The sequence below is a fragment of the Abrus precatorius genome, unplaced genomic scaffold, assembly GCF_003935025.1.
Source record: "Abrus precatorius isolate BTA unplaced genomic scaffold, Abrus_2018 Scaffold2, whole genome shotgun sequence".
NCBI lineage: Eukaryota > Viridiplantae > Streptophyta > Magnoliopsida > Fabales > Fabaceae > Abrus > Abrus precatorius.
This window is the reverse complement of record NW_020874362.1, coordinates 36,435,250-36,455,989: the sequence shown is the minus strand read 5'-3', so window position 1 is coordinate 36,455,989 and position 20,740 is coordinate 36,435,250. Positions and strand designations below refer to the sequence as shown.

Sequence of the window (20,740 nt, the reverse complement as noted above, 5' to 3'; positions counted from 1 at the left end):
TTAAACTTTTATTTTATATATATATATATATATATATAAAACTAATCTTATGGGTCTAACTTACATTACTTCATTTAACCTACTTTAAGATATAGATTAAGCGAGACGGATTGAATAGATTGTTGGGCTCAAAATCTCCATTTGGCCTTGTGAAAATTAGTAAGTTAGGCAGAGCCAATAATTTGAATCCGTATTACCATTCTTATGTTCATTTGCATTCTAATGATTTTTCAAAGATAGTCTACGTCACATGATTAAAGACTTAGGTGATGTGAACATGTGGTATATTCTGATTTTGCAATAATTTTCTTTATGTTAAAGGTTCCTCAAACTTAAATTACGAGGTCCACTCATCATTTCTTCTTCTGCTTTTTTGGTGCAAAACAGAGCTAAGCCCCAAGACTTAACCTTTATTTGTGGGTGGATAAAAGAGGTGGATTCTTTGTTTGCTACTCTACTGTTTTTCCCTGTGTTCTTTACTTCTTTTGTCCGATCTTTGCATTGCTTTTGTGCCCCGACCTCTAAAGTTGATTTGATATAACTTTAACATCATTTTGCTGATACCTACTATTCATAATCTAGGATGTCTGAAGTGCATCTTCAAAGAAAAGTACGCAAGCTCCTACAATTCTTCGGCATTCCCTTCCAATTAATTTAATTGAATGTCAATGCCAAATTTTTACACTAATGACATATCAAATTAAAATTAAAATAAATAAATAAATAAATAAATATATATATATATATATATATATATAAGAATATTTAATATTTGAATGAGTTAAATAAGAGAAGTAAAGAAATAATAAAGAAATTTCTTCTATTTATTTAGATGAATAAAAAAAAAGGTAGAACTTTCTTTTATGTCTCTACAAAGTTATCCAATAACATCTAATAAATCGAACAAAATGTTTATTTATTTTTTTCAAATGTAACTAATTGCTAGCTTCAACTTTATATAAATTCTGAATTCTCCAACTTAGAGAATTAGAACATAACAAGAAAAAATTCAAAATTGAGGCTATCATGATAATATAAGTATATAATGTTTCTCTGAATTTGTTGTTATAAAAATCAATGTAAATAAGGTTAGAATGCATGTGTCTTAAAAAAGAACTAATAAAGTTGGTCTACAGAATGTTAAAAGAAATATTAGATAACAATAACAAAATTGAGACGATGATTGATGTTAATATTAATAGTATTAAATAAATAAATAAAAAGAAAGATATGTAGATAAAAAAATTTAAAAATTAAGAAATAAAATATCTAATGAGTGATAATATTAAAGATTAAAGCGGCAAAAAATATATTATGCTATATAATATTATTTTTGTTACACAATTAATTATATAATGTAAACATTTCAGTGTTATATATTAATAGTATTGACTTGAAGAATTAAAATAATGGATAGAGATAAAATTCATATACTAATATAACATTCTTAAAATTTTAAAAACTAAAATACTAATATAACTATTATTATTGAAATAAATCTTTTAGATATTACAATATAATTTTCAATTAAATTTTGCTATTTAATCCAACGTGATACAGCGTCAATGAAAACGCGTTTCTAATTTAATTGTTGGAGTTGCCTATTTTCAAAACCTCTCGAACCATTTCTTCAAACTGCACAAACCATAGTAGCTTAGTTTAACATATTTCATGGCAAAAACATCCATTGTTCTAAATGGAATCATTCTGAATGCACTTGACAATGAAAACACACATATTTTCTCTCAGTCATTTTATCGAACACCTTCCCAAAACCTTCCAAAATCCACCCAAAAACCTCCGAATAAAAGTACAAGAAATCTGGTTGCATGGCTGAGTATTACTCAAAGCTTAATTTCAAGATTTTGGGTTGCTCGATGACATGCAATTTAGGGAACACTTCATCGTCCTCTGCACATTCTTCTTACTTTGTTTGCCATTCTTCCGTTGCTTTAGTTTCAAATATACAACATTTCTTGATTCCTTACCCTGTCCAAAGCTGTACCAATTCATGAATGTCAAGCCAAGAGTTAACACTTACAATGCACCACACAGCCTGCGTTGCAGTCAATGATTGATGATTGATGACATCTACAGCAGCTTACAAGGATTTAACTGTGAATATTAAAATCCTATAAGATTATTAATATACTTAGTATTAATTTGTTTAACTAAATAGAAAAGATATATTAGCCCTCTGAAGGTACTATAAAGATTTTGTTCCACTAATTAAACCTTATAATGAGTTTTAAAGAGATTTAAATTAATGTTTTTTAATATTTTAAACAGTCTAAAATTAAATTTAGGACTCCATAATCAAGCCCGCTCTTATTCAGTATTTTATTTACCTCATTTGATGCGCCTTTTTTTTAGGCAAATTATTACTTTTTTTTATGATGTTTCATTGAGGATGAAAATACATGTTTTTTTTTTAATATATATAATTATCTGTCGGTGTTTAATGGCATTTAAAACTAACACGGCTGCTATGATTCTAACAATCATTTTGGCAGGATAATTATCCAGCATTAATTTTAAACAATTTATTTATCGTGTATAAATTTACATAGGTTAAACCTCATTAATTACACACTTTTAATTAATTAATAATAAATTACACTTTTTTTTTCTATTAAAAAGACAAGGTTGTACATGACAGATAAATCAAATTTTAATATATATAATTTATTTTGAAATTTTTTTTTCTAAATTTATATATATATATATATAATAATTTTTTTTATATTAATATAAGTTTAAAAACTCTTACCCTCAATTTGAATATTTTATTTAATTTATATCTAACGAGTTATAATTTATTATTTTACTAATTGTTAAATGTAAATTAAATAAAACATTCAGATCAAGTATAAGAGTTTTTAGACTTATAAATAATATATATATAAACAAAATTTTTTATACTAGTACAAGTTTAAAAATTTTTACTCTCAATTTAAATATTTTATTTAACTTACATTTAACGGGTTATAATTTATTATTTTACTCACTGTTAAATGTAAATTAAATGAAAGACTCAAATTAAGTATAAGAGTTTTTAGACTTATAAATAAGAAAATATTATATATATATATATATAATTATTATGTCTTACCAAAAAAAAAATTTAAGTGTAAACAATTTTTTTAATACAAATATTTTGAAATCAAACATTAAACAAAAAGGAAATTACTTTAGTTAGAAGTGCACTGTGCACTAACACAACGCAAGAGTAGAAGCAACCAAGGATGAACAGGGAAGAGTAAGAGGTCACAAGAAACAACATGAGGAGGAAGATTCATGCACGCGAAAGCAAAGTCCTTAATGCACGTAAAGTCAAAACATTGGAAAGCTTCCTCTATCTCCTCTTAACTCTCCTTATGCTTAATAATTCAGTCAATTGTTTCAAATATAATACTTTCATTAATATAATGCTTAAAAATTATTTTATTTATTTATCCATTTAAATATTTAAGACAACGGCAATTCTTCATCTAATTCTTAAATACTTCACACAATTATCATAAATAAGAGAAAATTATTAATAGAGTTATTAGAAAATTTAAAAATAATATAAATATATATATTGAATATATTCCTTAATTTATATATATAATGTTCTTTTAAGTGATAAACAACAACAAAAATACAGTATAAAATAGAGAAATATTAATAAACAATCTATAATAATTACTTTTAACATATAAAACTGAATTTTTTATTAAAAATAAATTATATTTAAGTGTAATAAATTCATTTAGAGTAAATCTTAAGTATTGATATTAATAAAATTTTATGATATTTTAATAAAAATAAATAATTTGTAAATTTATAATATATTTTAAAAATAATAATGATATTAAATAATTAAATTGAATACTCATATTATAAATAACATATTTAAATTATACAAACAAAATTTAATACAAATGTTATAGACAAGAAAGATGTTTGCAGGTCTAATATGTCTTGGACTAAGGATATACTAAAGGTTACAAATAACCTTGGGACACACAAGCATTCTATATGTTAAAATTAAAGGATCTGTAACATTTATTCACAAACTATCCTTGGAAGTCTTAGTTGTGATTCATCTACAATCCCCAAATGCACAAACTTTCAGGTATATTGTTACTTTCTTTGTCATGTCCATCAACTCACATCAGATGAACAAGGACACTTACAAAGACTCAACTAGATCAATAAATATAAATTTTAGAGTGGATTTATATTTATCACTTAAATAATTATAAAAACTTTTGCATTAATATAAAAGTATATTATTATTCTGATATTTACATTTTTACAATTAATAAGTTGTTAAGTATTTATTAATTAATATATTCTAATGTTTATAATTATATTATTCAAAATAGATTATTTTTTATATTTTATATTATTATTTTTATAATAGGTATTTCTATGAGTTTAAAATATCTATAACATAGTGAAGATAACTTTTTGACAAATATTATATATATAAGGCTCAAACTCAATAATTTATAATGTATTTAAAACAATATTATTTAATATATACTTTCGTACAAGGTATGTTGTGTCACTATAATTTTTATTATTAAATTATGGTTAAATTCATTAAAAATTTGATAGAAGAAATATTATTAAAATAATTGACTAAGGATGTACGACAGTTACTCTAAAAAAATATTTTAGAGTTCGCATTTGAAAGTTATGTCAAATAGTTATAAAACTTATTAATATAATTTTGTATTAATTTTGTAAAAGAATTTTCAAAAGAAAAGTGCTGATGTTTTTTTAAAAATTTAAATACATGTTAAATGAGAGGAAATTAAAAGTAATTTGTTCTGTAAAAGCAACAAATAATAAAATTATTATATCAATAAGAGTAAATGAAAATTAATTTAATTATATAATAAAAAAAAACACCACATGCACGCACCTCACGAAGGTCATATGATCTCGCGGAAGGTATACGGTGATGGTGCTGCAGGTTGAATGGTATAAGTTTTGTCGAGAAAAAAGATGTTTGATTTTTTATTTCATTTAATTTTAAAATCATTTTTAATCTTTTAAAAAAGTATTTTAAATTTATTTTTTTAATTGTTATAGGACTGTATTAGTTATCTGAGTCAAAGTGTTAATAACATTAAAGATTTGTCCAATCATGCTTCCCAATGTTGTTTTTAGACATCAAATTCAAATTATAAAAAATTTGAGAAGTTAAAAAATGTATTTTTCTTTTATTATTTGATAAAATTTAATAGTATCTCTTATTTTTGTAAAACATTGATAGTTTATACAACTTATAGATGGATTACTTGTCTATTGAATAATTGAATTTTTTTTTTATATTTTAAAATCTATCTTGTCATTTAATAATTAATTGGTTAATATTAATAACTATTAAAAATAAAAATTAAATATTAAAATATTAAAATATTTAACAATTTAAAAATTACTTACTAATATTGATCATTAATTATATATTTTTATTTTTAAATATAAATTTTATTTTATTTTTTACTTTAGTGAATTAACTAATGAGCTAACCCACTATCCGATATGTCAGGTTACAATTTCATAGGCTCTCTGTAAAGGTGAGTTGTGTTAAATGAAAGTTAAATTAACCTATGTGAGTCAACTCCAGTAAAATATTGGGAGTAATAAAACTCTTCATCTAAATATTAAATATAATTGTATTTGCTGGACTCAAGTTAAAAAATACAAATTAAATTGAAATAATTTTTTATTAAATAATTTATATGCTCAAAAAATAATTTTAAAAATTAAATTAATTTTAAATTATTAAACTTATTATTTAAATTATCATTTTAATATTTATAATATTAAACACTCAATTAATTATTTGACATTCCCAAATTGAAGAATTAAACTAATATTTTAATTAATGCAAAATAATATAGCTTGAAGAGTCATTTTAAGAAATAAATAATAAAACATTTTACTTCATCCATAGGTACAATTAATATTTGAATATTGTCATTTAAAAGTAATAATTAACAAATTAGTATTTGAATATTGTTTATCATATTAATAATTTTTAATAAAACCTTTTTATTTTTGGTTTCTTAATTAACAGTTATCATTCCCGTTATTAGAAATATTTTATTTTATCATAATGCAAAAATTATAATGTAAATTATATCTAATTATTTTAGATTGAATTTATTTTAAAATTAAATTGAAATTCAATTAAAAAATATTTAATTTTAATTTATTCATAGTTTTATTGAATAATTATATAAAAATTATAATTTTATTAATCTTAAGTTTTAGAATTGGGTTTAAATATTTAAAATTAGTTACTTTTTATAGAAAAAACACTGTTCTTGTATTAAATTAATAAAAATATAATTTTTTAATAAATATTTACTACTTTTAAATATTGAAATTAACATTTTAAAAAATTGGATATGTGTATAAATACTAATTCATTAACAAGGCATAACAAAGCTAATCTTGAAATAATAGTTCATACCCACTCTCAAAAGTTAATCATTAAACGTCACGGATTAAACTTACAATAATTCTTTTCATTTTAACTCAGCTTTAAAAAGTGCGATTATTTTAAAAGCAATTGAATAATCATTTGTCTAAAAAATAATAAACACACATGAAGTATTTATTGCTTTTTTATTAGCGTGTGAAGAAGGTGGAATAATATGAAATAAAAAAAAGTGTGAAAAATACAAGAATTAATGAAATAGGAAAAGAACATTTCACATCCAAAGCACAGGAAACGAGGGATGTGAGAGAAGAGGGGAGGCAACATTTGTGGTATGTAAAGTGAAAGAGAGTTACTAAGAAAAGAAATTGCATACATAGCATCCCAAAATCAAATCAACTGAGCAAAAAGCCGAACCTGTTGTTTAGGATTGAGTTATTGTTGTGTTGTGCTGCAAATAAAAGATGGGTTGAGGACACTTGTTTCATTGCATTTCAATGTATTTTTAATTTAATTAAATCATTGTCTGCTTGATCTCGAAAATAAAGAACCCACAATCCACCCTCTCCTTGTTTGCAAACACAACAACTTTAACAACAACAACAACAACAACAGTTGAAGTGGAACAAAAAGGCAAAAGAAAAGACGGCTAGAAACGCGGCATGGCGTCGTCGAAGGTTGTCTCGACGAATCCGGATCTGCCACGCGACTCTTCTATATCATCTTCTCTCTCTAACCTTCTTTCCGATCCTCATCCCAACAACTCCATGGACGATCTTCTCAAGTCCATCTACACTCCTCCATCTTCCAAAGACCCAAAAACCGTTGATGATGTTTGGAAAGAGCTCGTATCTGGAACGCAGTCTCATGACAACAATGAAATGACCCTTGAGGATTTTTTGACCAAAGCTGGTGCTGTTAGAGATGAAGATGTTGGAGGGGTTCTTCCTCCTTCCCCTTCTCCTTCTCCTTTTCCTCTTCCTCCTCCCGCTGAGGCTTCTTCTTCTTCTGTTGAGCCTTTTGGGAATGCACCGTCTCCTTCTGTGGGTAAACCCAAGAGAAGGGCCGTCGAGGAGCCTCTTGATAAGGCCGCTCTTCAGAAGCAGAGAAGGATGATCAAGAATAGAGAGTCTGCTGCTAGGTCCAGGGAACGCAAACAGGTCTTTCCTCTTTTTTCATTGTTTATAACAATTAATCAAGTTTGGTTTTTTAATGTGGATTTGTGGTTTCATGGTTGTAATTTTGTTGGTGGGTGAGAAGGAGCTGAATTGAAGTTTTTTTTTTTTTTTGGGGGTGGTTCACTCTCTGATTGTGTTTTTTTTCCGATGGAATTGTGATTTGGTTATTTATTTTTGGGTTTTGGGTTTTATTTGTGAAGTTGATCGGTGGGATGTTGTTTACAGGCTTACACATCGGAGCTTGAGTATCTGGTTCACCAGTTGGAGCAAGAGAATGCGCGGCTATTGAGTGAAGAGGTGCGATTATGATGCTTTATTTTGCATTTACGTGTTGAGACCGTTTTGCGTTTTGGAAATCAGTGAAGAGGTGCTGTAATTTCGATCTTCTGGTCTTGAGAACTCGTTTATGGCATAAATTTGATTTCATTCAAACGCTGGTTGGAGAAGGGTTCTCCTAAATCTGTATTCTTCGAATACACTCCTGCATTGCATGATTCCATCTTCTATAAAGTTGTCTTTTTGCTGGCATTTGAGTGATAGCAGTTTAAAACTTCCCTTAGCAACGTTAATGCAATTTTATTGTTTGTTTAAGATTTGCTGGTATTTGACAGTATTTTTTCCCCCTGGTTGATGCTTGTTTAATATTTCACATTTGGTGCCTGGAATCTGATTTGTTTGTTGGTTTTTGACATGTTGGGTCTTGAATCCAGGCTGAGATGAAAAGGCAGAGGTACAAACAGGTATGTTATTTGTCTGCTCTCTTTTTGACAAGTTAATTTGCATTTTCTTGTATATTTGATCTGATATACTGTAAATTGTCGTGTAATGAATTGTATATCTTCATTAAAGAAGCCAAATTCCTTTTATAATTTTCTTTTGATGAATGTGGATTCAATGGGTGGACAGAAGCTCAAAATGTAGGAAATTCCAGCCAAATGATTTTATAAAAAATCAAGCACTGATGGACTGATGTTGTTATATGGAAATAATGGGGCCCATAGTTATAAATATTGGCATGCAAAGGGCAAGTATGTTGAGGGTGATTTATTGGAGAGCCTTGAAACTATAGTGTTCACAGCGATAAATCAAGAAAATTGGGTAATTGAAGCATCTAAGATGTGTTTGTGTGCTATATACTATTCAATTCTGTTTTTGTTTTTGGTCCGTGTGGAGGACACGTCATGATTTCTTCCAGCCTTCTGAACTAGTGGTTAAGTGCATACAATATAATTGCTTTGGCAAGGAGAGAAGATACTACTTTAAGTCTTAACCATCCATTTGAGTCACAAATAACAAATAAATTAAACATCGTTACTTTCTGAGTGTTCTTTTTCCTTATGTGTAGAAAAAAAGAAGTGGAAAAATGAGGAATACAACTTGACTATTGAACTTTCTGTGAAGTACCAGTGGGATGTGTCCAAAATACCAAAATGAGCAATCTATACTCTTTATTAAGTTGGAAACTTTCCATTTGACCTAATTGTCATCTCTCAATTACTTCAGTTACTATGATTTTTGTGTTAACCACAATTTATACTCTCATTTGGGATGATTTGCCTACGAAGTCATCGTTCCTTACTCTTGAACTTGTCCTTGTGTACGAAACAACATTTACAATCGATCATGACTTTTATTGTTCAAAACAGAGCATAATATTACGCTAATTAGATTGTCCTGACTATCATACTTGTCGGATTATGCTACTTCACATGGACTAGACTTATATGTTCTTAAATTACATTTATGCATGCCAATTTAGTTGAATCTGCATTTTATATCTTTGGAAATATTTTTAGAACTTTGGTGGGCTGTCATATTTGGATACTTCAGTGCCTAAATTTTATAATTTTGGTTGAATCAGGAAATCAGTAGTGAAATTTCTGTATCCTTGGGGGAAAATAAAAAGGATCCACCTAATTCTTCGTGCATTTTATGTCCGTATAATATAGTCTGACAACTTCAATCTATCTATGTTATCTCTTATGAGATAGTCTCGTCTTCTTGCTCCTCTTTTGCTGGCTATCAATTGTCTCTGATTACAAAATCTACTTGTGGAAATAGTTCTTGCTTGTTAACGTAATGCTGAACTTGTTTGTTACTGATTTCATGATTTCATCTTCCCATTCATTTGGTAGATGAACAATTTTTTCAAAAAAAATAAAAGGGACTGCTCAAGAAGTAATAATAACTGATAACAAGTGTGGAAGGGCCATGTGCACATTGGCCTTCAACTTTGTTTAAACCATACAATTGCTTTTTTTCATATGCTGGCTGTCACTCTAATCTCTATATCCTCTAATTTGATTTCCTGCAGCTCATGGAGTGCATCATTCCAATTGAGGAGAAGACTAAACCGAAAGAAAAACTTCGAAGAATAAATTCAGCACCATCTATGATCTGTCTGTTATCAACAGACTAGGTGTTGTGGCTTGTTGTAGATATAAGGGGGGAAATATGACAAAGGTTTAAGAGGTTACATAACATTGCAGGTTCTTGGAGTTACATTGTATAGAGAAAATAGCTGCTGCCAAATAATTATAGTAATTTGATTCAACCTGATCGTATACTACTAATCCACTGCTTGTGGAATTCTGGGTGGATTTTACCCGGATTAGGCCTTGTAGCAAAAGTTGAAAATAAGAATTTGTGTTATGTTAATTCATGCAATTTGGATGCTATGCTTAGTTGATTTCCTGGAGATGGGCTACTGCAGGTGAGGGGAAATGAACATTGAACCTTGGATTATATATACTGGTAAAGATTAGAAGATCATTTATATGTCACATGATTATGATATGTTACCGTTTGCAAAAGTAACATGACTTTCTGATGTTCTAATTGTGGCCTCATATAATGGTCAATATTTATTGTTTTAATATTTCTTGTATTCTCTTGTGTATGCACTCATTTATATAGTTGGAGTTTATATATATATATTTTAAGAGTAGTAATCTTTTAATTGAAATATAATAGAACATTGATCTATTACGGAATGGAAAGTGGATCACCAGTGAATAAAGTGAATGTGATGTTGCTAATAGAATAAATAAAGGATTTATTAAGGACTTATAATTAGTGTGCTAAATTTTAAATATGAAATTAGCAAAAATAACTAAACTGTACAGTTAAATTTTTATCTTTCTCGTGTGTTTTCTGGTGAAGGATGCTTGATTGTGCGAAACTTGGTTTATTTTATATGACCACAATAAGAAGCTTACGAAGACTGAAGAATGCTGTAATAATTTTTTTCACAATGGTCTCATAAAGTTGAACAATCTCTTCCTTCGAAAGGTTGAAATCATATTCTAAAATTGTTCTCTTGATATTATTTGCATAGTTACCAATCGTACTTACGTTTTATCTCTCTACTTCGGTAGATAGAATAATTGTAATTTCTGAGTATGAGAATATGATTTTTTTGTAATTATGTGTACTTTGAAGTATATCAACATGAAATTATACACAATCAGACGAATGTGCGTATACATTAGCTTCTAAATCTGAAAATAGTATATTGCAAAAGGTTAATTATTAATATTACTCATCCTATAATTAACCTTTGAAAAATGATACACCTTTAAGATATTTGGGGTGACGTGCACTTTCCAAAAGCTTCTTTGACAATGACGATGGAGAGTCGTGTAAGAATGGGTGTTGAAGCACCCATCTTCTACGGGAAATTAGATGGCTGCAAACCGTGTCAAGGCAAAAGAGATAAATATTAGGGTTGTGTTTTGACTTTTTATTAATTCATTTTGAATTCAATTAAGAGTTTAATTTTAGTGGATGTTAGGGTAATTTTTTTTTTTAAACTGTTAACTAGTTAAAGATTGTGGAAATTGTTATTTTTAAATTTTTAATTAGTTATGGACTTCTATAGATTTTAAATATTTTAAATCACATTTTTATATAATACATAAATTAATTATTTAAAATTTTATGATTTGATAATTTTTTCCCTCAAATGTTTCCTTCTTTTAATATTTTAACGAATCAAAATTAAATAAAAAAACATATTTAAAAAGAATAAATTTCCATACAAACATATTAAAAAATTCCACACACAAAAATATTTTCTATTTTTTAAGGTGTATAGATATACTGTAATGGATATATATATAAACTATGAAAAAGTTTTTTAAAAAAAGTGCAAAGAGCAACTCCCTGGACATATATGATTGGGCCGGCCCGTTTATCTATGGGCTAATAGGGCGCGTTATAATGCAGAGAAAAACGCAGCAGCGGTCACCGTGTGCAGAGTAGAGAGGGCATCACCGTCGACGACGCAACGAAAACAATGTCGTCCCTGAGAAACGCCATTCCCAGACGCGCTCACAAAGAGCGTGCTCAACCGTCAGTCTCTTTTCTCTCCCAATCGCTATTCATTCTCCTCTGTGACTTCACTTATTTTTTTATTTTTAATTTTGGTTAGGTCGTCGAGGAAAAAATTTGGTTTACTCGAAAAGCACAAAGACTATGTCCAGCGTGCAAGAGCATTCCACAAGAAAGAGGACGCTTTACGGGTACTGTTTTACACTTTAAAGCTTCAATTTCTCATTCCCTCCATAACTTATTTTTTATTTGTGTTTGTGTTACAGAAACTTAGGGAAAAAGCAGCAAATAGAAACGAAGATGAGTTTTACTTCAAAATGGTCAGAACAAGAACTGTTAATGGAATCCATAGACCAGAGTAAGAGTCACTAACTACTTCATATGTATCCTATGTTTTCATCCTTAAATTAATAGCATAAACTATTGTTTAAAAGGAGCTTATCGAATAAATGCTTAATTAAGCAATATTTCCAAATGCACCCTGCGTCTTACTCAATTGTGTAGGAGTGAAGCAAACAAGTACAATCAAGAAGAACTTATACTGATGAAGACCCAGGATATAGGATATGTTCTTCAGAAAGTTCAGAGTGAGAGAAAGGTGAACCAATGCTTTCGATTTATCTCTGGTTTATATTGTGATTTTATGCTAATATTGTAATGTAGGTTTACCTGTGGGTGCCTTGATCTTCCTTGCAGAAAATTGAAAGGCTAACTGCCACGCTGCACTCTCTTGATAATCAGCCATCCAACAAGCGTGTTTTCTTTGCGGAGGACAGGTTATAACAAAATGGACTCATTTTTTTTTAAATGGTTATATGTTATGTTTGATTGGTGTACTTAGTTATGCAACTTTTTATTAATTTAGTTATGAAAATTTTATGGGCGATATTGCTGTTGTATGTTAAGGCTTTGGTTGCAACTTACTACTAGTTTCTGAGAGATTAATTGTGCTGAATATGTCATTATGGCTATGATGTAAAGGATTTGGTTTCTGGTTTCCAGTTGCGTTGCAATTTCTATGTATGTGTGTATTGTGTAAGTGCATGCAAATGCTATTTGAATTATAGACTGCATTTAAGTAAATGGATTAGCTAAATGTTTATTCAATAAGAGCTTATCGCATGAGAGCTATGTCATAAGTAGTTAATTCAATAAGCTTATTTTGATAAGTTCTACCATAAAGCTTATTTTAATAAGCTACAAGAGCTTATAGGACAGTCACTAACCTCACACGTTTACTCTTCAACTAAAGTGTTTATATGTTAAGTTAAGATAAACTCAATGATTTCATGGAAGCTTTTCCAAATTCCCCCATAGATCATAGTCATGTTATATGATCTCTTCATTCGGTAAACTCTTTTACTTTTCCAAGGATATGTTGCCATTTTCTATTTGATGATTGATATGTTATTGTTCCTCCTCTAGCTCTGTTCCCTCTATTCTTTCTCTTTATAGTTTGTGTGTGTAATTGTAGATTTTATCCTCATTCCTCAAATTCATTCTGAATGGATACCTTTCTTAATCATTTTCCATTTTTATGTAGGGAAGAGGCTAAAGAATTACAATCACAATATCCAAAAAGTGAAATTCCACTTACCTCTGATGATATTCCTGCTAGCATTAAGAGGTACAGCTTATATTATGCTTTAAAGACTTAAATCGATTCCTTTCTATTTTTTTTTGATAGCTTCTGTGAGATTAAATATTTTTGTTAAATAACTTGTCACCACTGAAACTTTTCAGGGATCTATTCTTTCAAATAACTTGTTCTCTTTAATGCACTTTAAGATCGTTAATTATAGTAGATACCTTTATTGTAGTAAATGCTAACAGTATTAAGATGTTTTACAGTAATGTCTTGGCTGAGTCTTAGCATTCTCTTCCTCCTGTATTGCGATTAGTTCTGTGCTATTTGGCCATATTGAAGTATTTCGTTGTCGGATACTTGGGTTGAATTTGTTGTAAAATTGCTCGTAGATTGCACCCTTTACTTATTTTATAATTCATTGACTGTTATGATCTATTTATTAATTACAGTACTATTGTTTTCTTCTGTTTGTTCTTTCTTATCTTGATTTCTGGCACCATATCAGATTGATAGAAAGGTATTTTTTTTCCACAGGAAAACAGCTCGGTCTTACCAACAGTTGGAAGCAAGGAGGAGCAGACTCAACCAGCTAGAGAAAATCTACATGGATATGGCAATGCAGAAGGAATTGCAGGTATTGATAGTTGGGATTGCTTATTGTGAACCTGTTTCTTACATATGTAGAATACTCAGAGAGGATATTTCCATCTATGAACAGAAAAAGGGTAAGAAGCGCAAATTACATGAAGATGAGATTGTCTGTCAAACCACTAAACCAGTATACAAGTGGCGTGCTGAAAGAAAGCGCTGAAAAAGTTAATTATACTTTGAGCTGCTGCTTACTTCATTTTGCCTTTTACTATTTAGCATAACGATCAATACTTCTGGGTTGGGACTGGAGCTGGAGAATTTATGTCTTACATGAAGCACCAACATATCTGATCGAATGTCTTACTTGAAGCAAAATTGAATGGGATCACTCCTGATGCCAATTACCATGACTTTCCTCGATGATGTAACCATTTTCTTTACTCTGTCGAGTTTCCTTCCCTGTACCTTAGATGTTCTGCTACTGGATTGTGTAAGTCTTCTTACAAGTACACTCAACTTTTAAGTTTGTTTATTTGTATCGTCTTACTTTGTGAGTATACTATAAAGGTACACTAGTTCCGTCTTGCTGCATGCATGACTCTCGACAACTTTTGATAATTAGATTTTGCTAGCTTCCCTATTGGGGATTCCTACACTCAATTTTTAAGTTTGTTTATTTGTATTGTCTAACTTTGTGAGTATACTGTAATGGTTAACTAGTTCCGTCTTGCTACATGCATGACTCCACGATTTTTGCTAATTAGATTTTGCTAGCTTCCCTATTGGGGTCCCCCCCCCCCCCCCATATTTAACCCAATAAAACAAGAAAGTAAACAAGCTAACTGTTGTCAAATCAGTTTTCACGAGGAAAACGTTCTTCGCCAACGGGTGTTAAAAACCTGTTCCAATCCAACAGTTCATTTTAGCATGAAGTAATTGGTCTGGACTGTCATGCATATGTCTTGCTAGCTCTTCCCACTGAGCTATCATGCATATGTTTGGACGTTGCTTCTAAATTTCAGACTATGTTACATTTTGGGTTAGTTTGGCAAGGTCCAGGGCCATCAAAGTTTGGAGAGGAGACACGTGTGACTACAACTTAGTACATTCAAAGATCATTAAGCTCAAAATAAAGGAGAGGACTTTCGTAAAAGAATGCTATTGATAATGAATGAATGAGATGCGGATATAGGTGGGAATGATAAGTATTTATACAAGGGAGAGCTGTTGGCGAGAAACAAGAGGCCATAGGAGTTGTTTATCAACCCAGCCAAGTTGAATAGAATTTATCCACTTGTGCAGAGTTCAGAAAATATAGGATGAAAAATTTTGTAAGTGTATAAGGTATAAAATGACAAATGTTTTATGTTTTGAGTAGGTTGGGATGAGTAATGCTGATGATAGTAGATTATTTGACTTGCCCTGCACCTTTAAGGGAAAGATGAACTCACCTTCACCTTAAAACGAAAAGAAACCTTGATATAATGTGATAATGTGGAGCAACCCTGGCTATATTTTGGGTTACCATAGAAATGTATGAAATTAAAATGTAAAAATTAAAAGGCTATGTAATAAATATAGAATATTATGGATGAATTTCTTAAAATCACAGGATGGATGTTTGCTTTAGAGTTTTGCTAGGGATAGTTGGGGATTAATCCCTAAATGATTAAGAGATTATATATTATATGGGCATAAATATACTATCAGTTGTGGTATGTGATAAATGGTGATATGTGCATGAGAATATCGATAATGGACAATTCACCGAGCAGGAGGCTCTTTGATCAACCCATTGGGAATTGTCTAACTGGAAGATGGTGGTATCTCTAGTACATAAATGACAACCCCTAGAGTGAAAGTCTCATGAGATCCCCATCTAAGTTGCAATATATTGATAACATGAAGAATTTGGAAAAAAAGAAGAGGATACATTAATATGATGTTATACATGTGTGAAATGAGAAAAGATCATATGGATCTAGTGAAATGATTATGTTGGATTTGAGGAAAATGTGACATTTTCTAGACAAATGCTTTATGTCAGACATTCCCTGTAGAAACCTAGATATGCTTGTCATGTGTACACATAATTGAATGATGTGAAATATGTGGAAAGGAATAAGTATGAATAACTATCTAACTAAAACTTTGGGGGTATGTCTCCTGCTCTAAGGTTGTGTTTGGTTAGAGAATTTGACATCAAGAAGGAGGGATGATTAAAATGTAAATTAAGTATGAGAAGAATTACCAATGGTAATTAATTATACATAACAGAAGACATTTTAATTTTTTTTAAACATGTCATTTAAAATTTCTTATACTTGACTTTAAAAAAAAATAATCGAAATTTTAAAGTATTTCAAAAATACTTTTTTTACCATCCAAATATATATGCAATATAGGAATTTAGAATTCTTTTGTCCAAATACAACATTAGGATTTGAAAATCTTCCAAGAACTTGATTTTATTGTGTATTTTTTTAATTTTAAATTCCTTATCGTAAGTTACTTCCTAATTGAGTTTCAAAAACTCATTCCTTAATTATTATGACATTTTAGGTAATGACCAAGACTAACTTTCTGTGACTTCACTGGTTTTCTAGAAGACCTTTTAAGTGCTATTGATGAGTTTCTTTTTTTTTTTGGGGGGGCGGGGGGGTGTATTTTGAATTTTTTTTGTATTTGAGACTGTTAATTATTATTTTTTAAATGAGACCAACTTTGGCTGATGTTATGTTTAGTATAAAATGGATTTATAAAGAAGAAATCCGGTAATATATTCAAACCGTTGATAATATTGAAAGTCTTCAAACATAACATAAGAATGGTAAACATTCACCTGCATAAACAACAATATATATTGTATTATTATTCTCTTTTTTTTTTTAAAGCCTACATTATTTTCTCTTACAATTTATTATAAGAAAACCGTTTCCTTGTATCTTTCGAAGTGCTCATGTAACAAACACTCCGCAAACATAAATACGCGGGTTCACGCTGGGCTTTCCTTGATTTCCGCCGTTTTCTCCTTATCTTCTGCAACTTCCTTTCCTTGTTCATTCACATCACCGATAACTGGAATTGGGTACACCTCACACGTTCCCAACGTGTTCACCACAACAATGTCTCTCATTGGCTCTAGTTCTTTCTCCTCTTTTGTAACTACGGCTTTATTTTTATTTCCACTATTCTTGTAAATGCCGTATAGCAGCATCTGAAGTAATCCCATTATGAAACCCAACACATTTGGAATCTGCACATATATAAGACCCAACAAATTAAAAAATGAAAAACCCTTAAATGAAATTGCTTTAATGTTAAACTTCATTAAGTATTTTATATTTATATATATACTTACAGCAATGCATATGTCCTTGAGTATGAAACCATAGGCAAACCACGTTATGGCACTCAGCGTGAGGGCAAGTGACAAATAAAAGGGCATAAACTCCACACTCTTTGTTCTAATAACCTGTGCCTGCATGCAGATAAAAAAAATTAACCATTGAATAAGAGGAGGGAATTACGGGAGTGCAAGCACTGAAAAAGCACTCAATATGTAATTAAAATTTTCACTCACCACAATGCTTAGAGGTGCTGCAAACACACTTACTGCAATAGATACACAAATCCATCCAAGGACTTGGACGCGGAGGGAACCTTGCATAGCAAAGTAGGTGATGAGGAAGATCGAGGCGAAAGACCCGACGTTCATCACCATAAATAGTTTAACGGTTATTCTCTGCATGCAGTTAAAAATCAGTAATTTTGATGAGTGTTAGTGAATTTGTAACATAATTAGTGTTATCAATTTGATTAGACGATTTAAGAATGAATTTCAAGTATTTAATTAGATAGGTAGTTAATGAAAGTACCCTGGCATCCCTGGTTGCATAGATTATGTAGATGGCAATGTAAATAATCTCAATGACACATCCGAATGAGTTAATGGTAATGAGAAGGGTAGAATCAGCTGGCTTGAGTAATGCATAGTATAGCCAAAGCATGGAACTGAATAATGCGACCAGGTAAGGCAGTGATTGGAAACCTTCCGTCGATTTCCTTTTGCATATTCGGTAAAAAGTTGGCCTATAAATTAAGAAAAGGAAAAAACATATATTTAATATTTACGATATAAGGAAAACATATATTTGTGTTGATAAGTACTTACAGGGGTGCCATGTACACCAGGAAGGAAATGACGTTACCTAAGCATCAAATGGAGAATATGTTAAGTTCTTGGCTTTAGCGGGAAATAATAAAGAGGTTAATTAAAATGGGTATAGTAAATTAACTAAACTACCAGTTAAAACATAGTGCTTGAGAGAAAAAGTGCAGAGCAATTAGAGTTTATCATATCTTGGCGATTAAAAGAGTAAACGATCATGTTCTATTGCTACATAGTCTCAGAGGGAAAGAAAAATGATAAGTTAACATCTAACTTTTGAATGTTAAATAGGCGGAGGAAGAGAGAAATAGGAAGGGGAAGGGGAAAAAAAAGAAAGAAAAAATAAAAAAACGTAATGGATAACTTGATGAAACAAAAAAAGAAAGAATTAAAAAAAGAAAAGATGGATAACAGTATGGAAGCATATTCAGTACTTTCAAAAGAAAAAAAAAAAGTTGTCAGGAAATAAATGGAGGAAATGAAATGCTAAAGTTGGTTATGTTAACTTACATAAAATGGGGAAAAAAAAAGAGAAAAGAAAATTGCAGCAATTAAGAGAAAGAGAGCAATGATGACCCTTAATAAGTTTACCTAATAAGCCAAAAGCTAAAGCAGGAACATTGTGACTGTCCAAAATAGCCATGCCCTCTCTTTGCTCTCTTTAGGTTTCGAGAAAAATTTGGCTACAAGGTTTAGGAGCTGCTAGGTTAAGAAACCTTGATTGGGTTTCTTCCTAATGAACCCCTAAAACACATGCAGTACTGAAGCTGGTGAAGGTTTGAGCAACCCATGCAAGGCTATATATATACACGAACGGTATGAAAAAAGAGCAAGAAAATGATGAAAAGTGACTTTAAAAAGCAGAAAATAACCATATTACTATCATTGATGAAGTGGAATAAGCCTGTAATTCGTCTAATGATTGATCTTTTAGAAAGTAACGTAGCACAAAACACATTTAGTTTGCCAAAGTTCGGATGATTCACGTGCCACTTGAATCATGATTTTGGGATCCCTATGAACTTGTTATTTTCACTAATGTAATGCACTTATAGTAGACACGGCACGGAAACTAAAATTGCATAGAATGTACCGTACGAGTCCTCAGCATTTGCTTGTAATGTTTTTGTTGCCAAGGGTCTTATGGGTGTCATTGTTCTATATATGGTTAGAATTTTGCAACAAGGGTCACGCATAGAGAAGAAAAAAACGTGAGGGATAATGTAACATTTACGATGCATGTTATTCTAAAACTTGAGGAAGATCTTTTACGTTACTGGGATATGGGGAATGTGTCGCAGGTAAGAAATGTGAGGGTTTCACGTGACCTTTCGTATAAAGCTTTCTAACTGTGTCTCTCAGATACGCTTCGCCGCGTCACTAACATGTCATCACCAACCTTTATCTTCTTTTTCTTTCTGTTGTTCTATGTTGTCCCACTGTGAATGAAGGTTTTCCGTGTGGCACAGAAATGGGATGTTGATTAGGGATGATAACCGCTAAAGTATGGACAAGCGCGTAATCAACAACTACACGTATAAAAATTAAAGTTATTATAAGTATTAAGTATAAACATTGATAATATGGATTTATTTTATTTTTATTAAGTTAATTTATTTTAAAATATAAAATATATAATTTAAATATAAAAATAAATAAATATAATAAAAAAATTTATTTGTTAAAATAAAATATTATTTAAAATTATTTAAAATATATATAATTTAGTATTTTTTAGCATAAAAAAATAGCATAATTTTTTTAATATAAAAATAAAACTTATATTGTTTCATGATATCATAAATCATTCATTATTATAAAACTTTAAATAAATAATTATAATACTAATTTATAAATATAATAAATTTTTTAATATAAGTTATGAAATTTAAATAAAAAGCTTTATAATTTTTTATTTATGTATTTATTTATATTTGTTGAATTAACTTTATATAATAAACTATTTATTTGTAATTATAATTTAAAATTATTAATAAAATTTTATTATATAATTATTAAGGCATGATTGTATTTAATATAAAAATTAATCTTTATATCAATTAAAACTATAGATGTTGATATAATATAAAATTTATGAATCACATATAAAATTTGTCTAAGAATAAAGTCAATATAATATATATATATATATATATATATATATAATAAATAAGAGAGATATACAATAAAATAACAAAATTATTTTATAAAAGACTTAAATGTTCGTTGACATTTTACTTTTCAAATTCTACACAATATTAAAAGTATTTATATAATACTGCAATAAAAATGATTCAATCTTCTAAATCCTTTATTGTTGCCTTTTATTCACCATTTTTTGCTTTGTCTTCTTCAAGTTGCAACTTAAAAGAAAATATCAAATATAAATTAATGTATGATCTAAAATATTTAAACAATATATTATAAATTTATAA

General features: G+C 29.4%; 3 protein-coding genes across 4 annotated transcripts; 2 read left to right on the top strand and 1 right to left on the bottom strand.

The window, feature by feature from the left end:
• Window positions 1-6,719: 6,719 nt before the first annotated feature.
• Window positions 6,720-10,552, top strand: LOC113858204 (G-box-binding factor 4-like). Of its 2 annotated transcripts, XM_027490721.1 has the most exons (4): window positions 6,720-7,605; window positions 7,849-7,920; window positions 8,334-8,363; window positions 9,938-10,552. In XM_027490721.1, exons 1-4 carry the CDS (start codon window positions 7,108-7,110, stop codon window positions 10,040-10,042), a joined length of 705 nt encoding a protein of 234 aa, XP_027346522.1. In that variant the 5' UTR covers window positions 6,720-7,107; the 3' UTR covers window positions 10,043-10,552. The 2 variants fall into 2 exon arrangements, with proteins under 2 accessions (XP_027346522.1, XP_027346523.1); XM_027490722.1 differs by lacking the exon at window positions 8,334-8,363 and having other exon boundaries at window positions 6,836-7,605; window positions 9,938-10,474.
• Window positions 10,553-11,766: 1,214 nt separating this feature from the next.
• Window positions 11,767-18,621, top strand: LOC113857911 (probable U3 small nucleolar RNA-associated protein 11). The gene is made up of 8 exons (XM_027490199.1): window positions 11,767-11,976; window positions 12,056-12,146; window positions 12,222-12,313; window positions 12,460-12,553; window positions 12,652-12,731; window positions 13,499-13,582; window positions 14,078-14,177; window positions 14,262-18,621. The coding sequence occupies exons 1-8, from the start codon at window positions 11,921-11,923 to the stop codon at window positions 14,352-14,354; spliced, it is 690 nt and encodes a 229-aa protein (XP_027346000.1). The 5' UTR covers window positions 11,767-11,920; the 3' UTR covers window positions 14,355-18,621.
• LOC113857910 (bidirectional sugar transporter N3-like) lies at window positions 17,130-18,948 on the bottom strand. Its single transcript, XM_027490198.1, has 6 exons — window positions 18,897-18,948; window positions 18,309-18,345; window positions 18,013-18,226; window positions 17,718-17,879; window positions 17,496-17,615; window positions 17,130-17,390 (listed from the first exon to the last, which is right to left on the bottom strand). Exons 1-6 carry the CDS (start codon window positions 18,946-18,948, stop codon window positions 17,130-17,132), a joined length of 846 nt encoding a protein of 281 aa, XP_027345999.1.
• Between the last annotated feature and the right edge of the window lie 1,792 nt (window positions 18,949-20,740).